This window comes from Phaethon aethereus, assembly GCF_964289735.1.
Source record: "Phaethon aethereus genome assembly, chromosome: 26".
Classification (NCBI taxonomy): domain Eukaryota; kingdom Metazoa; phylum Chordata; class Aves; order Phaethontiformes; family Phaethontidae; genus Phaethon; species Phaethon aethereus.
Window position 1 is genome coordinate 1374681 of NC_138602.1, and position 25166 is coordinate 1399846.

The 25166-nt window shown below is 58.6% G+C and overlaps 2 protein-coding genes across 2 annotated transcripts; both read right to left on the minus strand.

Annotated features, from left to right (window-relative positions):
• Positions 1-6988: 6988 nt before the first annotated feature.
• On the minus strand, positions 6989-12670 carry ABHD17A (abhydrolase domain containing 17A, depalmitoylase; the record flags this gene model as incomplete). Its single annotated transcript, XM_082011077.1, has 4 exons — positions 10995-12670; positions 8898-9092; positions 8104-8283; positions 6989-7214 (listed from the first exon to the last, which is right to left on the minus strand). Exons 1-4 carry the CDS (start codon positions 11306-11308, stop codon positions 6989-6991), a joined length of 915 nt encoding a protein of 304 aa, XP_081867203.1. The 5' UTR covers positions 11309-12670.
• A 4039-nt stretch (positions 12671-16709) lies between these two features.
• Positions 16710-22974, minus strand: LOC309413897 (AN1-type zinc finger protein 5-like; the record flags this gene model as incomplete). The annotated part of the gene is made up of 5 exons (XM_082011127.1): positions 16710-16878; positions 18717-18827; positions 20462-20580; positions 21251-21344; positions 22824-22974. The coding sequence occupies 5 exons, from the start codon at positions 22972-22974 to the stop codon at positions 16730-16732; spliced, it is 624 nt and encodes a 207-aa protein (XP_081867253.1). The 3' UTR covers positions 16710-16729.
• Between the last annotated feature and the right edge of the window lie 2192 nt (positions 22975-25166).

Sequence of the window (25166 nt, forward strand, 5' to 3'; positions counted from 1 at the left end):
AGATGATGTAGAGAAAGGTACACAAGGAGGAGTCGTCCCTGGCCCCAAGGAATGACAAGAGAAAGATCACAAAAGTCATGTTTCATTGTAGTCTTAAAAAAACCCAAACCACTTTATTTTCACATATGGCACCACAACAACGTGATGATCCTGCCTCCTCCCTACCCAACACTCCCACACGGCATCACAGGAGAGCGAGTCCAGGAGCTGAGAATGCGCATGGGGGGAGCAATGCCCCAGCACCAGGTTTGGGAATGAGCAGCTGCTGGCCCTGGGAAACCTGAATAATTGATACAAAGCTTTTAAAAAACAGGAAACACCAGGAAATCAACAGCCTTTCCTCCAGCAGGGACATGCCACCAACACAAGGTGCTTTACAAGGTACCCAGGGAGGACTCATGCTGAGCATCCCCACCCACGCTCCTGCCAGCCAGCTCCCTGCCTCCCACGAGTGCTAGAAAAGCAAGCTATTCTTTCCCCAAAGAAAAGAAGGCACTTTTATTTTTATTATATACATAAATCTATTTTATATAACTTCAGCTGTAATGGAGAGGGGTAGAAATGTAGAAATACCATGCGCACAGTCATGCTGAATAACTTTATTCCTCTTCCTTATAATTCTCACTCCATGCTTACAACTCACAAGCTGGCTACGCTTCTGCTTCCCCACATGGAAAGGGGCAGCTTGGTTAACTGGGTTGCCCACTCAGCTCCCAGTAAGCAGCACTGGAAAAGGTCCTGAGTGTCCCTGGTCTCACCAAGGCAGCCCCTCTGAGAATAGGGACCCCCAAATTCACTTGTCCTGGTGGATCTTAGCCCTCTGCTCCCCAGCTCTGCACCCCAAACGAGTCCCTCCAACCCTGCCAAGGACCTGAACCTCCAGCTGCAGCCTCCAGGTCAACTAATGGATCCCCAAGACCGACCTCATCTGCCCCTGCAAAAGCTCTCGACCCCTCTGCGGAGAAACGAGGGGATTTCCCCAGCCTCTTGTCCCTGGGACACCCGGCTGACGCTCACTCTGCCTCCTGGCACAGCTCACATCCAACGGCCAAATGGCCCAGTCTAAGTTACGGAGGGGAACAACCTCGGCACAGGTTTCGGGCACACGGCGGGGTTGTCACAGCATCTCAGGACCCTGCGTGGGACAAGGGGCAGCCCGGAGGGACGTGCGCCAGCGCAGCCCTCACTCCCAAGGGCATCCTTAGGATCAGCATTTTTGCCTCTCTCCTCCCTGGAGAGAACCAGGCAGAGGGGTGCCACCACATATGGGCCAAACTCATCCCCACCGCAGCCCATTACTGCTGCTGGGTGACAGTGGGGTCCCGCTCCCTGTCCCGGGGAGACCTCACACTGTGCTGGGTGTCCCCGACACAGCAGGGACTGAATGGAGGATGTGACCCAGAAATACAGCTCCAGACCTGCCACGGGGGATGCTCACGGTTTGCTCCCCACGGCAGGAGGCCAGATCCAGCCCTGGGGCAGCTGGGGCTTGGGGGTGACTGGGGAAATGGAGGGGGTGTCCCCAAAACCTTACCCCCACCCACCAGCCTAGGGCACAGCCGCAGGTGAAGCAGCTCCTACAGGGAGCTGGTCCCAGCCTCACCAGAGCCAGTCCCCACTCCACAATAAACCCACGGCCAGCTGAATTGGGTTGAGTTTTTGGGGGAAAAGAGCCAAAAAAAACCCCCAAAAAATCAGAGATGCTGATGTGGCAGGACCCTCCCGCTTTGCAGACCTCTGGTCCCTGCTTGTTATTTTGCGTCACTGTAAAAAATAGCCTCCCAGGGCGAGTTTCCGCTCCTCACGGTGGGAGTTACGGAGGCGCCAGCCAGGAGTTTGCGAAGTTGGAGAGAGAAGGGGGGCGGTGAGAGAACAGGGGCTTCCCCAGAGCTGCTGAACCGTCCTCACGCAGCGTCGGTGGTCTCTTGGCAGGGATGGGCTATTAGGTGTGCAGGGTGATACCAGTACTCCTGGTACTCCATCCTGGTACCGCCCCACGTGTATCCTGACACGGTCCACGTCCCCCATAGGAGGCTCCTCCCCAGCCCCACTGCAGCATCCCACTCGCCCCCCAGCTCCCCATGACCAGGGGTGCTCCATGACACCCCATAACCCCATCCGCATCCTGGGGCAGTGGCCAGGCCGCAGCATCCCACGCTGCCCACAGCCCCAGCCCACTGGGTATCGGCCAGCCCCGGTAGGATGCTCCCGCTCCCCAGGAGTGATCCCAGCACCCCAGGGTGCTCCTGGCCCCCCAGGGGGATGCTCCAGCCCCCCAGAGGGATGCTCCAGATCCCCAAAGGTACTCCCAGACCCCCAGGACACAGGCCCCATCTCCAGGTTTGAGGTCCTGTGCGTGCTGTCCAGGCGTTGTCGTGGCAGGGCTGTGGCAGCCCGTGGACCTCCCTTCACCGTCCCAGCCTCCAGACATCGCTCAGGCATAGGATGACAAAGGGAAGCTCACAGGGGGCAGGGGGCCGCGGCCCCACACTCCTCCGGCTGGGCACTCCTGTGGACGGAGGAGAGACGTGAGCCAGGAGGGGAGGGAAGGGGCAGGAGCCCGGGGGAGGTGGGGGATCCCCAGCCTGCTCCACGTCTGTGGGAGGTGACAACTGGCCCACGGACCTCCCTGGTGCGACCCACCGGCCGCGGTGCTGCTTCTCCCCCAAGTTTGGGACGCAGCGGGTGTGCAGGGTGCGAGCAGGGCCATGCACTCACACAGCGCTGGCTTTTGCAGGGGGTCGTAGCTGAATGCGTGGGTTTGCGTGTGCAAACCCGAGGGGGTGAGGAGCGCGGCACCAAAAGGGCAGCGTAGGGCAGCACAGGTGTGTGCGCACATCCACACCTGCGTGTGTGCACGCCTGTGCTGAGGTGTGCGCGTGTGTGTGCACGACTGCGCGTGTGCACACGTGTGGGACATGGCTGCGTGTGTGAGCCCGCGCAGGTGTGCGCGTGTGCGTGCGCAGGTCGCCGTGTGCTCAGATGTCTGTGTGCAAGTGAGAATGTGGGTGTGCGTATCTGCAGGTGCACGCACCTGTGTGTGCACGCATATGTGTGCAGGTGTGCACACATGTATGTGCACAGTGCAGAGCCGCGGTCCATCCCGCGGTTGCCCACGCACAGAGCCCAGGCCCCCTTCCCAGGACTGCCCCCCCGCACTGGGGGACCTCGAGGACCGCTGGGCACCCACCACCCCCATTCCCCCCAGCTGGCAGTGCAGGGTGGTGGGTGCCCCTGCTGCAGCCCGTGCTCCCTCCTCCCCGTGACATGATGCCACACTTGCCATCTCTCGCCAGGGAGGTGCGGGCCAGCGTCTGGGAGCAGCGGCGGGCACACCGGGGTGCTCACAGCATCTATGCCGCTCGAGGAGCGGCGGCAGATGGGCTCTGCTCCCCCAGACCCACCACTGTCCCTGGTCCCCACTGGCCCCCACTGGCCCCAGGTCACTGCCTCACTCACCTGGCAGGGTAGAGCTGTCGGCTGCTGCCAGTGCATCCTCTCCTCTCCTTGGCCTTTCCCATCCTCTTCCCTCCATCTTACGTAGCCAGCGCCGTGCAGAGCCCCTCACCCTGGCATCCCTCCGCTGGTGCCCTCCCCACTCCCCAGCCCGACCACGGATAGGATCCTTCCCCTCTGCCCTTTTATACCATCTTTGTTCATATGACAAACACGTGAAAAACCAGAGCAGAGCTCAGAAAAAAGCTCCTTAAGATGCTTTAATTCAGTTTCCTGGATCCCATGACTGCACTCGGCCTGTGAACGGGGTCTCATGACTGTGGCACGCAGGCCCTGGCCATCAAAAGCCTCATTTATGCCCCAAAAGAGACTTAAACCCCTCTTGGCCGGTCACCCGGTGAGCCCAATGTCCCCCATGCCCAGCCTCGGCCACAGCCGCGTCTGCACCAGCATCGTGCCTCTGCCGAGGGCTTGTCACCGCAGAATCCCCGAGATGCCCGGCACGTCGTCACCTTGCGGAGCCGTTGCTCGCACAGACGCGCCCCAGCGCAGCCATGTCCCTGCCTCCCTGCAGGAGCCGCCTTGCCCCAGCCCCTCTGGCTGGGGACCTCAAACGACCCGGGGGGGACACCTGCCCTGTCCCCTCTCAGCTGTGGCTGTGGGAGGAACACTGGGGACATTCTGAGGCCTGACTCTGCCTTTCCCATCCTCCACGCCCTGCTGAGACCGTGGCTTTGGCAGAGTCCCTCTCCAGGCACCAAACCCTGTCCAGGTCCAGCCCCAGCCCAGCCCCTTCCTTTCCCCGTCTCCTCCTGGTGCTCCAAACCGTGGCACCAGCAGTGGGGACAGAAGTGCCGTCCCAGTGGCTCATGGGCCAGTTTGGCCCCACTGGTGGGGGACGCTGTGCCCAGGGGTGGGTCTGGCTCCTGCATTTTGGGGACCCTGCAGCTCACGTTATGGGTTAGTGCTTCTCCCTCCCTCCTCACTGCAGCCACTCCTGCCCAGGTCAGGACAGAGCCTGAGCCCTCTCGGGCCGGGAGCAGTGAAGGATCCAGACCCAAAAAGCCCTGAACTCTACAACGACGGCTCACAGCCATGGGTCCCCATCATGGCGGCAGCAGCCAGCAATGTCCGGCTCACCGGGATGCCGTATACCCGAGCTGCGTCTAAATTTTGGGGATCCAGTTGAACTTTTCTGTCCTTTTGCCTTTTTTTTTTAACTCAGATGCAGTAAATACAAACGCAAGCCACCCTGGCATCCTCCCGAACCCAGCCACCGGCTCTGAGACGTCCTGCTGGCAATGCAGAGCCGCTCGAAAGCATCCGCAGTTCAACAGGAAACAGGCAGCAGTAAGAGGATAAAAATACCCTTGGTGCAAACAAAACATCTCTGTGCCGGGATTAGGGCGCCGTGGGCTGCTCCAGTCCCGCTAATCGGGGCCGGGGCCGGAGGGGAGCTGGGCTGGGCGACTGCGGTGGCTTTGGCTTCCAGCACACGTGTGGCCTAAAGGCTCCAAAATCCCCCGGCAGCTGCACGCAGGAAGGCAAGGGAAGGCTGGGGGGATGCTCAGGGAGAAGCCGGACATCCCGGCTCCTGGACCCCAAAACCCCCATGAAAAAAGGGAGAATCCCCAACACCCAAATCCTCTTCTAGCTCCCGCAGAGCCCCAGCGCCAAGGAAGGGTCCCACCTCCTCCATTGCAGCACCCTGAGTTTGGTCCTGGGGGCACATGAGGGATACATGGGGAGCAGGGGGGTCCCGTGCCCCCCGCCTCTGCCCCCCATGGCTCCCAGCCCCAAACAATAGGTGCATTTGAGTGCTCCGAGCACGGGGCCATGGCGAGGCCCCACCACGAGGCCCCTGAGCCCCTCTGAGAGCTGCCTAAGGAGATTATCGCTCCTCACATGAGCCTCGCACCGGGGAGGAGGGGACACGAGGGTGACGGGGACATGGATGGGGGAACCGGTGCCTGGGAGCCCCGCAAGGGTCCCTGTGGGCACGGGAAGGGGCAGAGCCACGTTTTACTGTTTGGGTTGGGGCAAGGGGTGCCCTGGGGGCAGGAAAACACACGGACATTTTGAGCAGCTCTTCCCGGGGGGATTTCAGTGCGGGCGCTGACCCAGAAAGCACAAGCCCAGGTGTTTGCCTTTCTGCGGGGCAAGGTGCCCCATCTACGGGCAGGAGGGCAGGGTGGGCCACGCCACACGCCTGCCTCTGTGCCCAGCACACACCGGGGGTCGCAGAGGGCCCCGTGCGGCCGGGGGTATGGCTGGGAGCGGAGCGGGTCAAAAACCAGCTTTGCTCCCCTCAGGGCCACCCTGCCCACCGGGGACCGCACTGTGTCCCTCCCAACGCTGGCCCTGGTACACTGGCAGCCATGGGGCCATCCCTGTGGCACCCCCGAGCCCCCCATGCCACAGCTCCTGGGAGTCTGAGCCCATCCTCCACCTCTGCGCCATGACCCCATGGGATTCCCTGGTGAAACGGGACAGGGGCTGGTGGGGGAACAAGCTCCTGTTGTCCCCATGGCCCAATTCGAAGTGACAGACAACTGCAGCCCAGTCCCAGGGGGGCAATGGCTCTTTCCCCATCCGCCGGCACCTCGGGGCTGCCCGGTCACCAGGGCAGGTTGACAAGTGCTGGCCAAGTGCAATTCAGCCGAGGCATCGGCCAGCGGGGAAAGCCAGGGGGCTGACCCGCCAGGGCCATGGCCAGTCCCCCGGGCTGGGTCACAGGGAAGCAGCCCCAGGCGTACCCAGGGAAAGGGCACACAACAGATAAAACGTTAAACCTCTGCTCTTTATTCGGTGCCTGGTTTCCTCACCCCGCTTCCCAAGTGCGCCACGAGCGAGCGGGACAGAGGAGCGTTTCCAGGGGTGACCTGAACACAGGGGGTGCTCTGAGCAGGCAGAGCGGGGCCAGACTGGAGGGGCTGTGGGGCAGGGGGGCACCTCCTCCAAGCATCCCCAAACTCCCCTTGGGGACACGACTCTGCCCCGGCTGCGGGGCGAAGACCAGGCACCCCGCCACCACCAGCACCAATCCCCAAAAGCTCCATCAAGAGCAGGAACTGCCACCTCTTTCTGCCCCACAGGGACACCAGGGAGGGGTCTGGGCCCCCAGCCCCTCATCAGCTCCCCTTATTGCTATAGTCAGAGCAGCAGAGCAGCCAGGAGGAATTCAAGAGTTCGCTGTTTTAGGAGAGGGGACAAGGACATGTCCGAAGCCGAGGACTCGCCATCAAGAGGGTGGGCTCTCATCTTTCGGGGGATGGGGGAAGGAGGGAGCTGCCATCTCTTGCCAGCCCAGCCGGTGGTGCCAGCAGCGCCCAGGCTGACACTGGGAGGGAGGAGAGTTGTGCTCGGGCCCAAGACGAAACGCACCATCCGCTCCAGGGCCTCCTGCCCTCTCCTAAGCCCGGAGCTGAGGCTGTACAAACTCAGTGCACCTCCAGCAGCAGGGACTGGGGAGGGGCACTGGCAGAACTGGAGAAACAGGCAGAAACCCCCTGCCCGCCCCCCCACCCCACGGCTAGTTGCGTTGGCTGGCCAGCTCCTGGGAGATGAATTTCCGAAGGCGCTCGAGGTACTGGCTGTAGAGTTCAATGTCATTGTGCCCAGCCCCATCCACCCACAGCGGCTCCACAGCCTTGGGGCAGCGTTCGAAGAGCGCCAGGCCATGGGAGAAGTCGATGACTTCATCCTCTGTGCCGTGGATGATGAGGACGGGAGAGGTGATTTTGGATATCTTCTCGATGCTGCCAACAAGGTGGGTGGGGAAGAGAAGAGAGAGGGAGGTAAGTACAGGGATCAAGGCACCCCCATTCCTCCTGCCCCCCAAAACACACCCCCTCAGGGAGAGGGACCAGGAAATGCTCTTTGATCGCAGCAGAGCACAGGAACATGGAGCGTCTGCCAAGGATGAGCTCCAGCAGAAGATCCAGCCCCGGCGTGACAGATGAGGACCAGACAGGGGTAATGGACCCGTGGGACCCAGGCAGGGCTGACAGAAACCGCTGTGGGACAGCGTGAACCCCCGCCTTCCCTGCGCTGGGATCAGCCGTGCCGGCCTTTGAGGAGTGGAAGGCACAGCTGTTCTCAGCCCAGCCCCAAAGGCCAAGCGAGGCCATCGGGATGCAGAGCGTGGGCTGGTGGCTCCCAGCCACGGCTTCCAGCTCAGGGACTGTCCCTCAGGCCCCGCTGGACTGGCTGCAAGGGAGAGGCGAAGCAAGAGCGCTGCCTTTCTGTGCCCCTGCCCCTCTGCAGAGAGAAGAAAAAAGCCCAAGAAATTACCCTTGGGGGAGAGAGCAGTCCTGGGGACTCTGGGGCTTGTGATACCTGACAAGGGGCCCCAGCCCCAAAGCTGGCAGGCAAAGGCACTGGGACAGGAGGGCCAGGAGGTGATGCCACCAGGGGACGTGGGATGGCCCTCAGGAGGGGGCATGGTGACCCCAGGGCAGGTTACAATCCCCCACAGGGGACCAAAAGCAAGGCAGGAGGATCGCGATGGGCATGTTTAAGCCTATCGTGGGAAACAAGTCCACAGTTTTCACCACAACCCGGCTTCGTAGCCAAGGCTGGCTGGTTCTGGGTACAGCCCCTCCAGAGCTCAGCCCTGTCTCCATCCCTTCTCCTCAGGCCACTCACTTGGGGAAGGCATCGAACCAGTAGGTCTTCTTGGTCTCGGGGAAGGCAACTCTCATGCCAGAGGTGAGTGGGGAGTGGAGCACAATGGCAGCGCACTCATAGCGGGAGGCCAGATCAACCGTGGGCACTGTGCCGATGCTTTGTCCATATAAAATAATGTTCTCCGGGCTGATTCCATACCTGGGAGAGGAGAGGGCAAGTCAACGCCCAAGCACCAGAGCCACATCGCCAGGTGATACAGCCCAGGGGGTCACCCTGCTCTGGCCACAGCACCCTGCAAGGCTTCCTGGGGTGGGACTGGGGGGCTCTGTCCCCCCAGCATTCCCCCAGCTCCTCGTGGCTGTGCCCAAAGCAGCTGCCCTGCACCCCGGAGTTGTAGGGGGGTGTCAAGGCTCATCCTTGCCAGGAGCAGGGTTACAGAGGGGTTCACAGACCCCAGATCGCAGCCGCATAGGGGCACACTGCGAGCCAGGCCTGGAGCAGCCGGAAAGGCAGAACTCATCACAGGGCTGTACCCTGAGCCCGCTGGGGCTGAGGAAAGCCAGGGGAGAGCCTGGGAGCAGCCAGATGGGGAGCACAGCTTGCGCCAGCCCCCCCAAGCAAGGTCATAACCCCGCAGCATCCCTGCCCCTCTGGGTCCCCTGGCCCGCTCCCCCTGCAGCTGCCTTCCGGCCACCCCTTCCCGTTGCAAGCGGCCCAGGTTCCCTCTCTGGAAGATTTCCTGTTTCCCAGACTGCTGGGCTGCAGGGTTTTCCTGGATGTCCTCCCTTCCCCCTGCCTAGTGCCCCGCTCACCGCGTCCGCAGCGCCTGCCATGCAGCGTCGATGTCAGAGTAGAGGTTCCTCTCTGAGGGCTTGCCGGTGCTCACGCCGTAGCCCGAATAGTCGTAGGAGAAGATGTTGCAGTTGATGCGGGTGCCCAGCCCGATGTAGAAGCTGCTCATCTGCCCCAGGTCCACGGCGTTGCCGTGCGAGAAGAGCACCGTGTACCTGCAGCACCGGGGAGAGACGGGCACAGTGGGTTAACTGGGGATGTGGCCACAGTGCCACTGGGCTGTCCAGCCCCACCAGCAGCTCGGGGACGGATGGGCCTGGGCAGCGCCAGCTGGGATGTCCGCTTCGGAGGCCGAAAGCCAAACCCCAAGACAGGAAGGGCCAACACCCCTCTGGCCAGCAAGGAAGGTCCTCGCCACACCCCCACTCCAACCCCAGAGACACCCAGACCCTCCTCACCACCCAGGGCCAGGGGCTCGCTCCCAGCAGAAATGGGCAGCCCAAAGCAGGATGATTCTGTTCAAGTTTTTGAGTCTATTTTTAGTAAAAAGCTCAGGATTTGGGGCTGTTCGCCCAATGGGGATCTCGAGTAAGAATTCTGACAGCGGATTTTTTTCTCCCCCAAGTCTGGCAAGACACCAGACGCTGGGAGAGAAGTGAATTGTGGGAGTGACAAGGCAGAAGAAATTTCCACCATAAGGGGAAAAACAATGTTAATCATAAAAATTAACACTAATAGCGCATTGATGGAAGCCTGGTTCTCTTCTGCCAGAGGGAGGGAGCAGGACCTGCTCCCTGCTGAGCCCCCACAGTTGGTCCAAGAGGTCTGCGACCAGGTTGAGCCTCCATGTCCTAGCCTGGATGGCCCAGAAAGCCCCAGCAGGAAAGTGGTGGCAGGATGAGCTGCTGGGAGGACAGACAGCAAGTGAGACCCGATGCCCCAGGGGGTTTGGGAAAGCTGGATCCCCCCAGCCCAGGCCCTTCCCTCCACTCCCATAGCTTGCGCATAAATGGCTACTGCCGTGGGCCGGCTGTGAGCAGGGCGAGCGCCAAGCCTCACCACGGCAGGGTGCGGGCAGGTGGATGTACAGGCAGCGCGATTCCGCCGCCGGTTTCCTCTCTCCAGGGACCTGCGACGCCTACCGGGCAGCCGGCGGTGGCCTCCTGTAACGCAGCTCTCCAGCCCCCAAGAGCCATCTCCCCTCGCCACAAGCCTACCCAGCAGCTTCGAAGCCCTTGGCAAGCTGAGGGCAGATCCTGGCTGCATTCCCCGCACAGAGGTCTCTGCGGACGCCGCTCCTTGGAGGGCACACTGCTCCCGGGAGGATACCAGTGGGGGCTCAGTTGGGTGCTGCAGGCTTTGGGACCTGGCCTCGCTCTGCACCTGAACCCCCAAGCTGTGCCACCAGCTTGGGGAGCAGCTGCTGAGTCCCCTCCCATCCCCATGCCAACCCCTCGTGCCTGGCAGCCGGGAGGGGATCTCCATCCCACACCCTGGGATGCCCCTTTCCAGCTTCCCAGTTTAGGGACCCACGGGGTGACCAGTAGTGGGTTGTGCCTAAACCCTTCCTGGCTTCCACTCCTATCGCTCTTCTCCTCGAGGAATCAAACACACGTGACAATTAGACTAAACGTGCAGACCCGCAGGCATCTCCTGTCCCACTTGCCCATCCACAAGCGTCACCATGGGGCTGGGGACGCAGGGCAAGTGGCTGGCACAGACGTCCTCGATGCTCAGAGCCTCACACAGACGCTCAGTTCACAACTGGAGCATTACGTCACTAGCGTGACGTCAGGGGCGCATCTGTGGGACAGCCTGGGGAATCCCTATGTCCCTACAGCCTCCGCCTTTGCCTCCGTTCCCTGTTTAACCCCATTCCCAGCTGCAGCCAGAAGCCAGACCGGTCCCGGTAGCTGAGCTCACCCGCCCCGCAGGACGCCTCCAAACCCCCGCGGCAGGGCCAGCTCCTTCAGCAAGGTGCCGGGCCAGGCTGGGGCAAGGAGGTGGCACTCAGCTGCAGGATGGCAGCGTGCCCGCCAGCACTTCACCAGCCCAACATCAAGCACGGTCAAACCGCCGGCACCAGCACCGAGCCGGTATGTCCATGGGTGACTCACCTGGCGCCTGGCACGCAGCGGACGTACATGCAGCCGACACGGTTCCCTCGGCTGCTTTTGGTGACGAACACCTCGATGTTGTCCAGCTCCCGCTGGGAGTACTGGAAATCCGCCCGGTCCTTCAAGTGCAGCTTCCATCGCCCCGCAGCGCCGCCGCGCAGGGAGCCGGTGCTGGTGCTGCCCACGGGCTCCGGCTCGGGGACGACGGCGTAGGTGGGCTCCGGAGGCAGGAAGGCCAGTTTGGCGGCAATGCGGCTGGGGCAGGGAGGGCAGCAGAAGAGGCAGCAGAGTTGGCTGATCGACAGCCCATTCATGACGGCGGCGAGGCGAGAGGCAGCCGCTCCCAGAGTGAGGGAGGATCCAAATCGGAGAGAGGCCGGGAATGACGATGGCCCGGAGAGGCCCCGTCCTCAGCCGGCCCTCGGCACGGCTGCCGCTGGCAGTCCACCACGGGCCGGGGTGCTGGTCGGGGCTGGGGCGGCCGCCATCCGTCTGTCTGCAGGCAGCGGCGGTGGCCTGCAGGCAGGTCAGGCAGCAGTGAGGGCTCTGCAATGGACACCCCCCAGACATGCGTGACCCATGGCCGGGGACAAACACGCACCTCCCCAGCACACCCACACACTGGCGAACATGCACCGCACGCCCTCGAGCTGAGGGGCATGCCGTCCCCCCCTCTAACACACACACACACAGCACACACCCGCTGCTCACAGCCCCCAATGCTCGCACTAAAACCACACACGCCCCCAAAACCAAGCCTCCTCCAACGCTTCGCAGCCCACACACCCCCACACCACGAACTGCAGCCCCCACACACAGACCCACGCTGAGGAGGTGAGCACGGCGGGCACAGGATCGCACACATACACACACACACTCCACAACAGCCGTGCTGTTGGTGGTACAAAGAACACAGCCCCTCCAGGAACCCCCTGCCAGACACCGGCACAGGCCTGGCTGCACAGGCGTGCGGCGGGAGCGCTGAGCTCGTGAAGAAAAAGAGGAGGGGGGAAAAAAGAAAAGAAAAAAAAAAAGCAACTATTTTCTGCAAGTTTGGGCACAGGCTCTCACTGAGGAATGTCAAACCAGCCCACACCCCAAGGAATTCACTCCATCTGCTTCCGAAGGGCTGGGAAAGGGGAGGAAAGGGTGGAGGGGGGAGGCCTCCTGCCCAGGCGGGAGGGGAAGGCAGGCGGCGCTGAAACACACTGAAATATTTGGAGTGAAGGGATGCCCCGTGCCCCGGCCCCACTGCAGGCCCCACGCTTTGGGGGCCAGGGCTGAATATGGGTCCCCCTCGGGCCGGTGGCCATCCACAGGGGCGCTGGGGCTGGTGTCGCACCCGGCAGCACCAGCCCTCCCTGGGTTGGGCACCCCGCATGCCGGTGGGACCACGCGCACCCGCGGCGGATGAGGGTGTCTGGCGGCCGCGCACCTGCACGGGCACGTCAGGGCGTGGGTCCACGCAGGCAGAGGTAGGGAGCTGCCAGCGGCGCACACGCCGTGTGTCACGCTCACGCCGTGTGTCATGCTCATGCTGGGCCAAACCCCAGCACCGGCTGGGACACGCTCCCCGGCGGGCAGGCAGCCCTGTCTGCCCAGCTGCCCTCACCCCGCTGCCAGCACGGGGACCACACCACACGCCCGCCCTGACCCCACACCCACTCACCCCATGCCTGGCATGGGAGCCGGATCCACGCTACACACACACATACACTGACCCCCCCCAACACACTCAAACACTCACCCCACGGCCAGAGTGGGGGATCCACACTGCACCCACTCACTGACCCAAGTGGTACCCCCCCACACACCAGCGTGGGCTTCCCCGCCCCACAGGCACTGTCCAGCGTGGGCCTCTCACACCGCACTGGCTTGTGTGTGGGGTCCCACACACCGATCTGCACGGACCCCCCGCACTGACTGACTGCTGTGGGACACCCCCCCACAACACACTGACCTGAGTGGGACTCCTCCTCCACTGACAGGCGTAGGGCCCCCCACCCCACACACTGATCGGTGTGGTCACCCCCCTCCCACTGGCTGCGGGGAGGGGGAGCGGCCCACACTCTGACCAGCGTGGCCCCCCACCACTAACTGCTGTTGGACTCCCCCCCACACAGTGACCCGTGTGGGACTCCCCCCACTGACCAGCGTGGGTTCCCACCCCACTGACAGGAATGAGACCCCCCACTCCACACACACTTGGCTGGCATGGTTCCCCCACCCACTGACTGCTGTGGGCCTCCCACACACACATGCTGACCGGCGTGGGCCCCCCGCACTGACTGCTGTGGGCCTCACTCCCCCCACTGACCGCTGTGGGGCCGTGGGACCCCCCCACAAACACACACTGACCGGTGCAACCCCCCCACGATCACTGTGGGCCCCACACTCTCCCCCACTGACCGCTATGCCCCCCCCGACCTGCGTGGGCCTCCCTACATCCACACACTGACTGGTGCGGAATCCCCTCACTGACCGCGTGCCCGCCCGCCTCCCGCACACTGACCCGCGCGGGCCCCCAAACGCATACACCGACCGCTGTGCGGCCCCCCCCGCCCCGCGCCGCGGGACCCATCCCCGCAGACGCCCCCAGTACCCACTCGTGCCTCACCCCCGCCCCCCACCGAGGCAGGCCCATGCCCCCGTACCCGGACATGCTCCGCCGCGGCCCGGCCGGGCCCCCCGCGCTCGGGGCTGCCGAAGGGACGGGCAGCCGCTGCGGGCCTCCGAGGCGGGGGCGGCGCTGCACCGCGGCCCGCCTCGCCCCGCCCTCCCCTCCCCTTCCCGGAAGTGATGCCATCGCCCCGCCCTCGTTGCCGCGGCAACGGCGCGGCCTTCCCTGGGGCTCATGGCTGCAGCGGGGCGGGGGCGGCGAGGCCACGGTATTCCCCCTCAAATCCCGACGCATCCCAGCATACCCCAAAATGGGCACGGGCAGGGAGGGGCGTTTGGGCCCAGGTCCCACCCGCGTCCTAGGCCAGGGCCCAACCTCCCCCCAGGTCACGAGCACCGTGGGGTCCCACTCCAGGCCTGCAAACGTGGGTGCAGAGAGCAGCTCCCCCACCACCGGGGAGTGTGGTCCCCAGAGCCCAGGCGTGCTGGGCACAGCCCCAGGACACAGCCTGCGTACCGAGGTGTCCGGGTGCCAGGAGTGGGGCACTCCTAAACCCCAACCGCACCTGGCACAGCTGGTTCTTATCTGTTGGGAAATGGAGGCACAGAGCTCCACAGCCACCCCAGAAGAGCCCGGAGCTGAGCTGGTGCCAGCATGTGATGCATCCATGCCCATAACATACACAGCATCCAAGCAAACTAGACTGTATTAATATTTACACTTATGAAGAGGAAGGAAATAAAAGGAAAACAGTAGGTGGTGAAGCAGGCAGCTGCCCGTTTGCCATGTGGGCTTTCCCGCTGCTTCCCCTCCCCAGAGGCTTGCGACCTTTGTGCAAACGCAAGGCAAAGGGTGGCTGCAGTTTCTCACAGCTTCCCCCAGAGAGTGACGGCTCGTTCTCAGCCAAAACCTCAACAGCAAAACCCAGCCACACCGCTGGCGCCGCACTTACAAGCCAGGTGCATCCCGGCACTGAAACGTGCTGTCACTCGCGTGCTCCGGATATGACGCCAATATTGCCTAGAAGCAAAATCCTGAGGAAAGAGCTGGCAAGAGCCAGCCTCACCTCCACACTGCGCTGGTGGGGGATTTGCATCAATTCTGGAGGTCCAAATCCTCCCAGCAACCCCGTATGATGCTACAGGACACACACCACTTTGCCTGAAATCAGATGGGAAAAACTAAACTTTCAGAACGATCAGCCCACCATCACTGGGGTGGGAGTGCCATGAACAGGGAGGAAACTGGCACTTGGAAGGAGATGCTGTGATTCCCCCCGGCTGCCAGCTCAGCCCCTGCGGCTCCGCTCTCCGACACCCTTGTACGAGCCAAGGCAGAGGGAAACGCTTCCAAAGCGTAGGATGGACAGAAGTGGGGCAGAGGCTACAGCTTTTCCCCTGGGACTCATCTGGGTTTCTCTGCTTGTGAGACTGCCGCGCGCCCTGCGGCCACAGCCCCGCTCCTAGTGTTCCCAGAGAGCAGGCACAGACCCTGCGTGGTGCAGAGGTGGCTTTTGGTGCACCCCAGGAGCCATTGCCTGCCTTGCACCGTGTACCTGAGCCCCACATTTTCCTAACAGTCCCAGAGCCCTCCACATTTTTTATGCAGTGCTACTGAGCCCAGCATTTGACTTCCCCTGCACCCCAGAGACCTCCACACATGCGTGCGCCTCAGAGCCTTCCAGGTACCTTTTGGGGTGCTCAAGTCCTCTGAGCATATTCAGTGCACCCCAAAGCTCTCCTTTTGCCTTCCCTTGTACCCCAGAGCCCTCCCTGAGTCTTCCAGTGCTCCTGAGACCTCTATGAGTCTTTCAGTGGACCCAGAGCCCTCCAAGTGCCTCTCCTCGCAGTTCTCCATGGGCTTTTCTGAAAGCCCCTACCTGCACCCCTGGGCACCCCAGGACCCTCCTCGTGACTGCAGCCCTCTATGCGCCCTTCCCCGTGCCTCAGATCCCCCTGCATGGATTTCGGAATGTCTCCTGGGGATCTGGCCCTGTCTCTCATCCTATGGGGACAAGCAGTGAGGGAGGAAAGCAGGGCAGTTGGGTGGGCTTCCCAAGCCAATGTGCTCAACAGGGGGGAAAGGCTCTCACCAAATCTCAGCAAGGCTCACAGGGGAGGAAGGGTCTCTGGTGTCCACCTGCGTGCAGGGATAGGAAGGGAAGTGGAGGTTTGGCAATCAGAGCTTTGTGTACAACCCTGATGAGAAAGAATCATGTAAGGCAGAAGGCAGGGAGCAGAGGGGAGAAGAGAGGCGCAGGCGCCACTGTGTTACAACAAACCTTGCTTGGGAAGCAGCCCAGGGAGTGTTGAAGCACAGGAGGCTGGTGCAAGGGTGTCCCGCAGCCCAGCCATGTCCCTGGATGCAGCAAGCCTGGCTCCCTGTGGCGTGAGGCACAAGGCAGCAAGCGCTACTTTCCTAAACGTCCTGACCTGCGGCTGGAGCATGTCTATGTCGCTTCAAGCCACAAAATAACTTTACTGTGCTGGTACTCTGCTGCTTAAGCACCTCAGTGCTTCAACAACAGCGTCTCAAAGGGAGGGGGTGGTATTTGGGGTGTTAAAACTACAGAATCCTCTTTTCTGCATCTGAGATCAAACACCTCTTGGGGAGGAGAAGGCAGCCTTGCTGCCAGGATTCCCCAGCTCCTGGTTTTACATCCGCCACACAGAGATGGAGGGACAGAGGGAATGAAGTCCAGCAGCAGCTCATGGGCTCCAGCCGTGAGTCCCAGGTGGTTCGCAGGACTCGGAGCTGCTGGCTGAAGGGAAAGGCTGCCTGGCAGAGCCCTGCTGCCTGCACCATGCAAACCGCCCCGGCCCAAGACAAGTCCAAAGGTCTCAGCACTGGAGTAGTGGGGCAGGATGGCCCCTTTTCCTTTGGGAAGCTGGTCGAGAATGGATCAGCTGAGCTGTGGCTGTTGTACAGGCAGGAAGGGAGAGAAGGAACACCGTCTGCCAAAGAGGTGCGAGGAGACTCTGTGTCCGGGCGCTGGTTTGTGTGTTCTGCTGGAGTCCACATCGCACCACCAATGGGGCTGGGAGGAAGAGGAAGGCTGGGAGGAAGGGGAGGAGCACCAGACCACCTGTCTGCAGTTCAAGCTGCTCAGCCCCCTTCACAACTTCTGGATCTTCTCAGCAATAACGATGGGGTTCTCCTTACGGATCTTCTCAGCAGCTTCTGCTTTGTAGTCGTAGGGGCAGGCGTGCATGTCGGAGTACCGGTGAATGGCACAGAACAGGTTCCCACAGCGGCAGTCGAAGCCTGAAGGGAGGAAGAGCAGAGAGACAAAGCCACGTTAGTCCCCGTCCAGGCGGACAGGAAGGCGGCAGGGCCCCTGCTCTTTCCTGCCAGGCCAGGAAGCTCCACTAATGCAGAAAGAGGGTCAGACGAGGGAGGGGGGCCACTGTCCCCAACAGGCAAAGGGAGTCTCAGTGTGGGGGAAGACCATGGGTTCCTCTTTGATTTCCTCTGGCTGAGCCACTTCCGTGAGCGCACGCGCACTTAGGGCAGCCCCAGCTGTCACAGCAGTGGGAAATGCTCCCAGAGCAGCTGCTGTCCACGCTTCCCTGGGGACAAGGGACATACCGAGGACTGCAGAGTGCCAGATTGCTAATCCAGACCAGGCTGTCCAAGCAGCCTGAGCTGGAGTCGAGCCCTCCAAGCCAGCCTGGCTGCCCAGGCGTCATGCAGCAGCATCTGGACCGACCAGCAGTAAGCCAGCAAGCGACAAAATTTTTACCTCGATAGGATCACTTTCAAGCTATTTAGGCTTCAAAATTTATAATTTAGTCACTTCAGTTGGAGACAATGTTGTTCAGAAATGCTACTATTATCAGAGCACGCTGGGAAATTGAGGCATGGAGCAAGGAGGGGGTTTGCTGCAGGACAGCAGATCAGCTCCCTGTTGCACTGGCAGTTGACTATCCTTTCACGTCTTTCCAACTACAGGCTGTAAAGACCTTGCTACAAGGTGCCAGTTTACTTCTATTTGAGAAAACTCATTTTATCCTAAATGCCCTGAACTCACAGGAGTTCTCTGCAAGTTGATTCCTAAAGGAGGGGAAACTTCTCACAGTTTGAAGCTCTTAAGGAAACACTCATCCAGGAAAACAATCCTCCCTGCAGATCTGAAGGCTAGGCATAGAGTACCCTGCCCAGTCTCACGCTTATAAACCCACATTTATTCTATGACTGTGCCCTCAAATCTCCAGGCAAGCTTGGGCTCCACAGTGCCAGGCGCTGGGCAAACCTCCTGGGCCGGACCATGCCAAAGCAGCTTATGTCAATGAAAGCAGAAGTGTGTGTGCAGTCCCTGGCTGCTGAATGCACCGAGGAGACTAAAGAGGTGAGCGCTCCGCTAGAATAGGGTGACCTGCACAGCTCTAGAGTTAATTTTTCGAGGGGAAACACTAAATGCCAGAGTCAATTTAGGAGAATTATGTTTTTATTAACAAACCACCGCCAAGTTAATTGCTTCACTTTCCAGGGGCAGTTTCCCATTGATACCAGTCACCTGACACTATCTCAGCACCTCTCTCTCTTCAGCTTTACTGGCTGAACACTGAGAGCCATCCTGCTCTCAGGAAGCTAACGGCACAAGTCAAGCAACATTAAAAGGGATGAAAGAGTGGAATTTTCAGTTTAGATCTAACTCAGTTCGTGTCACTCTTATGAAAGATGAAAGCTTTGCCGCTGACCTGAATAGGAGCAGAATTAGATCCATAGTGAGAACTGCCTTTACTTTACTTGCCTTTACAAGCAGCTTTTGCCAAGTGGCAGAAATAACCCAAGAGGCACCACTCCATCCAGTTCCACAATCCTGCATCCAAGGGCTGGCAGGAACCCTGACAGTGAGCAGCAGGTTCCCCAGGCTACTTCCTCAGACAGCACTGTTTGCAGGTCAGAGCTGCCCTCCCACCTCCCCTGCAGCACCACATCTTGCAGAGGTAAAGTACTTTTTGGGGGGGTACCTCCAACCACTGACCCATGCCAACCCTCTGAACCCAGGTAGCATCACAGCGCAAGGAAGTCTGTTCGCAGGGCTACGAAACCAGACTGCTTAGGCCACAGGCAAGTTTTCCCCACAGCCAGGGTCTTACCAGTTAGCCCTATCTTCTTCCGGCAAGTGAAGCAGCGATTCTTCTTGTGTTTCGGTTTTTCTGAAGCTGTCTTGCCCTCAGCTGTGTTCTGGGATATTTCAAGCAGGGTACCTGAAATAGAGGCAAGTTTTGCTACCCTTCTTGATAAACCAAGCAACACATTTGTTTTATTACAGGAGCTGCCTGAGGCCCTACTGATTCTGGGTCTGTGCCAGAGACCTCTGTGAGATTTGCTTTGTTCCACAGAGACCTACACCTCAAATAGCCTCATGTTTTCTCTGCAATTCAAGATCCATAAGTCCGAGGCTCAAAAACACCACGCAGGTATTACAGTTTTGTTAAGGCATATGTAAGGTAACGTGATGCCATTTAGCTCCTGCTGAGAAAAGGCAATACTAAGTAGAATTACTTGGTGCTTCCCATAGGTTAAGCATGTGTCTGGATGCGTCATTACGGCTTAGCTGATGTACAGTAACTCAACTGCACAGCTGAGCCTAGAGTTAATCTTTGCAGGAAAAAAAAAATTAACCCCTTGTAAGTACTACTAATTATTTTTGCTGACTCTTACGTAAGTGCTCCTCGTATGTAGGTCTCAGAATGCTTTACACAGATACTCATCACTGTCTCTAATCTACAAAAAGGAAAACTGAGCTCTGAAAGCCAGATTGTTAAAGGTCACTGATGCTTAGCAGGATTTCCTACCGTACCTAAGCAGGTTAGAGAAGTCAACAGGAGAGAGAGGCTCCAACTGCTAGCAGATACACACCTGCAGTGCAGGACGCTCTGAAAATCAGGCTAAGGAGACAGAGGCAGAGATAGCTTTGTGGCTCTGACCGTGAACAACTTTCTAAAAATCGCACAGTCAGAAGAAAGGGGCAGGCTCTTCTAAGCCTCTCTTTCACCAAATAGTCTCTCACCTGCCTCTTGTAAATTGTCTTCTGGGCTTGCAGGCAAGGGATTACCTAATCTGAAATGCAGTCATATGCAGTGACTAGAGCCTGTTTTTTTAGAAACCAACAACTCTTGGGGGTTTTTTAGCTTTCAATGCAAGCAAACTGTCAGATGAACTAAAGGTGGGTGTCTCCAATGCAGTGTCACTTGGTTACGGCTCGGCTGCAACACAACGGCTCACCCTGTAACTCATCAGCTGGAGGCCGTACCCTGCTGGGCAATGACACCCGTGCTCTTCTACCACTTCAAGGTACCCACTTTGCAAACGAAGCGACAGCGTTAACATTCCCCTCTGGAGGGGCAGGTATGCCTCCCATCACACAGGATGACACCAACCAGGCCAGCAGCTTCCTCTGGGCACTGCCACAAACACACCTCCTCTCTCCCAAGACTACACCTGATCCGTCTCCGTTCCTCCCTTGAGAGATGGCAGAGAACTGCAGCCAACAACAGCCATGCAGCAGGCTGTGGGACGCTCCGGGCTTTCTGCCATTCACTAGGATAGGCGTCATGGAAGATTATCCTCCTGCCAGTGAGTCGAGGCCTGGCAGCTACTCAGCCCTCAGCCCACAAAGCAATCTCTATTGGCCTGCCCTCAGGCACAGCATTTTCCCTCCTCCCTGTTTCAGAGTCAGACAAACTGTTTTCTCCTTAGCTGTCCTGCTAGGTGTACTTTTCCTGCCGGGAGGCAACAACTGTCCCCTGGAGTTGGGCATTATTGTACTTGCTGCTCAAACTGACTTGCGAGATCAGTGTCATTCAGACTCATGCAAAGGCCAAACCAATCTGCATACCTGATGAGGAAGATGCTGATGAGGCTTCTTCTGTCTTGATGAATTCTTCTGTCTCGCTGCTGTTTTCTTCTCTGGATATGCTCATGGCCGTCATCTGATGGGTCACAGGAGTCTGAGCACTGGGAGCAGTTGCAACAAACAAACAAAGCAACCATAGAGCAAACACAAGTATTTTCTTTTGAGGAACAGTTATGTGGGAAAGATCTTCAGCCCATAAATTTAATTTCATTATACTCAGAGGTAGCTCAGGAGTAAAGCAAGCCAAGTTCCCTTGAGATTTGGGATCAAAGTTCTTTATAGACACAAATGGAATGAATCTGTGATGATCTGTTTCCTTTCCCACCCAATTATATCTCAAAGCCAAGGCAACAGCTCATCCAAATAACTCCAGGGACAGGGCAACAGAGTTATGAGTCAGGATGGTAACGCAATGACAGAACTCAGTGCAGTACTGTCTTCCTTCCCATCAAATATGACCGAGGTCCCTAAATTCTGCTGTCGCAGCTTTCAGACTGGATCATCACCAGTGCTTTCACTTAGGACCGAGTTGAAACCCAACAGTTTAACACAGCTAGTAACAAACAAAGTGCACTAGCTCCAAGAGAACCAGGATGTCACTTAGGTTTTAATTTACTACCGACCCCCCGGTACCTGACTCTACACATCAGCCATCATCATCAGGGACTTCTCAATCTTCCATATAAACCAGATGACAGCCTATCCCTTGTGTCCCACGGCTGGTTTTTAGCATGGCTGTAGATCCACTCACCCCATAGACTATAGCCCTACCTGGCTTTTGCATCCTCAGGCGCGGGGTCTCCTTCTGCACACTGCCCTGCAATTGAATCTAAAGCCGTGGGGCTGCTGTTGGGACCACTGGGCGCTACAAAACAAGATCAGAATCTCAGTAAACTCTTAAAAATGTCAGCAAGTTCCTTGGGTGCTTGACAACCAAAGAGAAAGCAGGGTGAGCACTTTCAACTGGCTTTAACCTCCTGCTCCCTGCCAGGAGCTGGGAGGGTGCACCCCTGCTGGGATCACTCCCAAATCCCTTATTCTTATACTCTCCCCTCCAAATTTGTGCATAGGTTTCTGTGAGGATACCACCTCAGAGCTAGACAGACGTCACCATGATCCAGTGCAACTATTCTTACATTAGATCAGGAATGACTCCTTGTATCAGGATCATAACATCCCTCTGAAATTAGCTGCTCGTCTTCCTGAGAGCTGCAGGACTCGTATGGAGTTCTGGTCAGCTTCTCAGGACCTGCAAGTTCCCTTTAGCGGGATGAGGGTTTATTTGCAGGAGTTATGTGCTGAATGCCTTCCATTACTGTGTGTTTTTTTAACATCTGGTAAAATCTGACTTCAGTCACTCATGACACCTCCATCATGCTTTGATTCCCCTTCTTTTCCTCAGCATTGCAAAGCAAACTCCACAACGGCATAAATACTCTCCTATCGGTATAAATGAAGATGCTGCATTACCAATATACTCTGAACTCAATGTTATTTTGCAACTTCTCCATGGTTTAAGAACCAGATCCTCATCTGCTGAAAGGAACTGGCTTCAACAGAAACATGTTGGTTTATGTCAGCCAAAGATCTAAGTCAGGGTTGTTAGAAAAACCCTCTGTCTAGAAGGGCTGTGTTCCAAATATACATTTTGGGGTGGGTAATTCAAGGAAAAGGCTTCAAGGAAAGCCACTCAGGAACAAAACTGCAGAAGACCTCTAGAAGGCGTTTCTCACTGGTATTGCAAAGCCGATACATGGGGCATCTGCACAAACTCTCAGCAAAAGAAAATCCTGCTAATGATGGGAAGAGCATCCTTTCTGTGCACCTAGCTGCCTCCCAGCTCGGTGATGTGTCAGCTGTGTTTAGCTGCAAGAAACCAACCTTTTATTTCATTGCTTCTGATTGTCAACACCGTTAAGATGAGAAAATTATGCAAACCCAAAGGGCCAGATTCCTCACAAATAAAATTTCATTTCAAGGATCTGTCGTGGTTCCCAGCAGTCAGCACATAACTCAGCAAGCAGGCAATAGCTAAAAATTTGTGCCACTGTTAGCTCAAGTGAAATTTTACAGTTTACTGGAAGGTGCTGACCGGGACAGGGCTTCACAAACAGCTGGGACTGGGAAGAAAACAACTGACCCCCTTACAGGGAACAGAAGCACTCAAAGGCTTGGGTCATTGATTTAGAGGCTCAGGTCTACAACAAAAGGGAAAGACATGAATTTTCCAGAAGGGAATAAATCTGCTGGTATCCAGTACCAGTACCATGCTCTATCCTAGTTGCTTAACACAGTTTGCATCCAAGCACCTGTTTAAGATAGATGTCAGGCAAAAATCCTCTACCTGGGGGGCTTATCCGATCACTGCTCTGCTGTCTCTGTAGAAACTCCTTATAGCAAACGGAGCACATCCCGTTGGTCCGGGGGCTGCCATAAAATCCACAGCCTGTGGTGCACAACAGAGGCACCTGGGTTTGGTTTGTCTCCTGAGCCATCCTCTCTCCTCCAAGGCGCCAAGCTACAAACAGGAATAAAAATGAGACAGCTGTTAGGGCCAGAGCGCCCATTCATTGTACACTGCAGCTGATCAGGAAGGAGCACAAAGGATCCTGAGAGAGTCCAGTTCCTGCACATGCACAACAACGTGATCCAAGTCCTTTGAGCAAGGGATACCCAAAGCTCATAAGCAGCCACAGGATCCAGGTTTGGGACCTTGAGCCATCCAGAGCTCAGATGCCCGGAGGCTGCCCTTGAGCTGCCCAGAGAGTCTGAAACACCAACAGGAACTGGCTCCCGGGACATCCTCCTCGCACCATGCGGCTCCCTAAGCTCCTGGCGAAAGATACACACATACCACCTGAACGATCCACTCTCCAACAGTAACAAGAAGTGCCATCACAGTGTGACTAATGACTCCTGCAAACACCGAAACAAAGAATGCCACTCAAACGGCCAGCATCCAGCCTAATTAGTTACATTTTGTGCTGAGCGGCATTTGTTTTCAATTTCAAGCTTGTTTTACTTTTTTAGTTCTCAGGAAGATGATGTAAGTGATGCAAAAAGAACCCACTGACTTTCAGTTTTGACATACTCATGCGTTTCCCGACATACGCTGGCGGATAAGGGGAACATTAGCATAGTTAGGCTAGAAATAAGAATAAGGTTTCTTTCCAGCACTAAATGCAATTCTGGAACACCTTCCCAGGGGAAACAGCAGACACAGTGAAACCTACTTTTAAAATGAATATTAATAATCTCTCTCTAGTTCACACACAATTGCCTCCAGATCCAGGAACTGGCCCCTTCCAGCCACACATGGTGTAGCATTTACACGGCCAAACTGCACTGCACCCCTCTAAACCAGAACCATAACCAGGAACTCCCAGCAATAACAAATACCAATTCGGATGTGTGCAAACATGGCTGTGGCCGGTCCAGCTTTGGCAGAGGACAAGGGGAGAGGACGTTTGCGGGACTGCAGCAGCGCAGGTGGCTCGACCTTGGGCGCAAAGAACGTGGTGTGGCTACCAGGAGTCCCCAGCAGCATCCCCCTTCTCCCAGCACGGCAAATGCACAACGTATCCACCACTTCACAGCTAACTCTGCCACTTTCTTTCACGCTCCTACCAAACTTGCTCCGCTGAGGGAATAAAACAATGGGAACATGAAATAATTACCCTCGCAGGAACACTCCCGTGGGATGGGAGTGGATCAGCTCTGGTTTATTCTTCCTTGCAGCTGGGTGATATGAATGTCCACTCTGCGCTTGGGGCTCCCCTGCAGAGCTCAGACCAGCATTCCCATTACCAGACCAGGAGTCCTTCCCAGCCCAAACCGGCCTCTCCTTCGGCGTCAGCAGCCAATGGAGCCTCGTCCACACCAGACCCTCCGGGAACAGACCTGTCAGGCTGTGGAGGTAACCAGATGGTAACTGCTGCCCCAAACAGACAGATTTTCAGGAGTTGCTTCTGATTTTGAGCGTCCCTGGAGAGAGAAGGTGACGACTGCTGCGACTTTGGACGAGTTCAGCTCTCCCTTAGGAAGCAGCCTCAGCCAGCAGCCTCGGGGCCACCTGCAGCGGGAGCCGAGCGGCACACAGCTTCACCGCAAAACCGGCTAAAACGAAGAACCGCGGGGGAAATCGAACCGCTCCCTCTCCCGCTGCTCGGCCCCTGCACCCCGAGCCCGGGCAGGCCAGGGCGAGCCGGGTAACCCACCGCCTGGCCGGGGAAAGCCACAGGCCACCCGCCCACCCCATCACCCTCCGGCCCAGCTGCCCCAGCCGCTGCCCGGTCGAAAGCCGGCGATGCCCGGAGGGGGCTGTCTCCCCGCGCTTCCTCCCGCCCCCCGCGGCCGGGCCCCGCGCCCCGCTCCCCGCCCGCGGTGGAAATGGAGGCCGAGGCTTTGCGGCCTGCGCGGCGGCGGGCAGGCCCGGGCCGAGCCGGGGCGCTGGGTCCCGCCGGGCCCCACTCACCGGCGGCGGAGGCGGGCGGCCGCCGGGCCGGGCCAGGCCGGCCGCCGGGAGACTCAGTCAGGCGACGGGCAGGGCGGGCTGCCGGGAAACATGGCGGGCGCTGCCGGCGGGACCGCGGCCCCCGAGCGCCCTCCCCCGGGGAGGGCCAGGCCCGGGCGGGACGGGACGGAGCCGCCGCCTGCAGCCGGGGCCCAAGTGGCCTGCCTGCAGGGG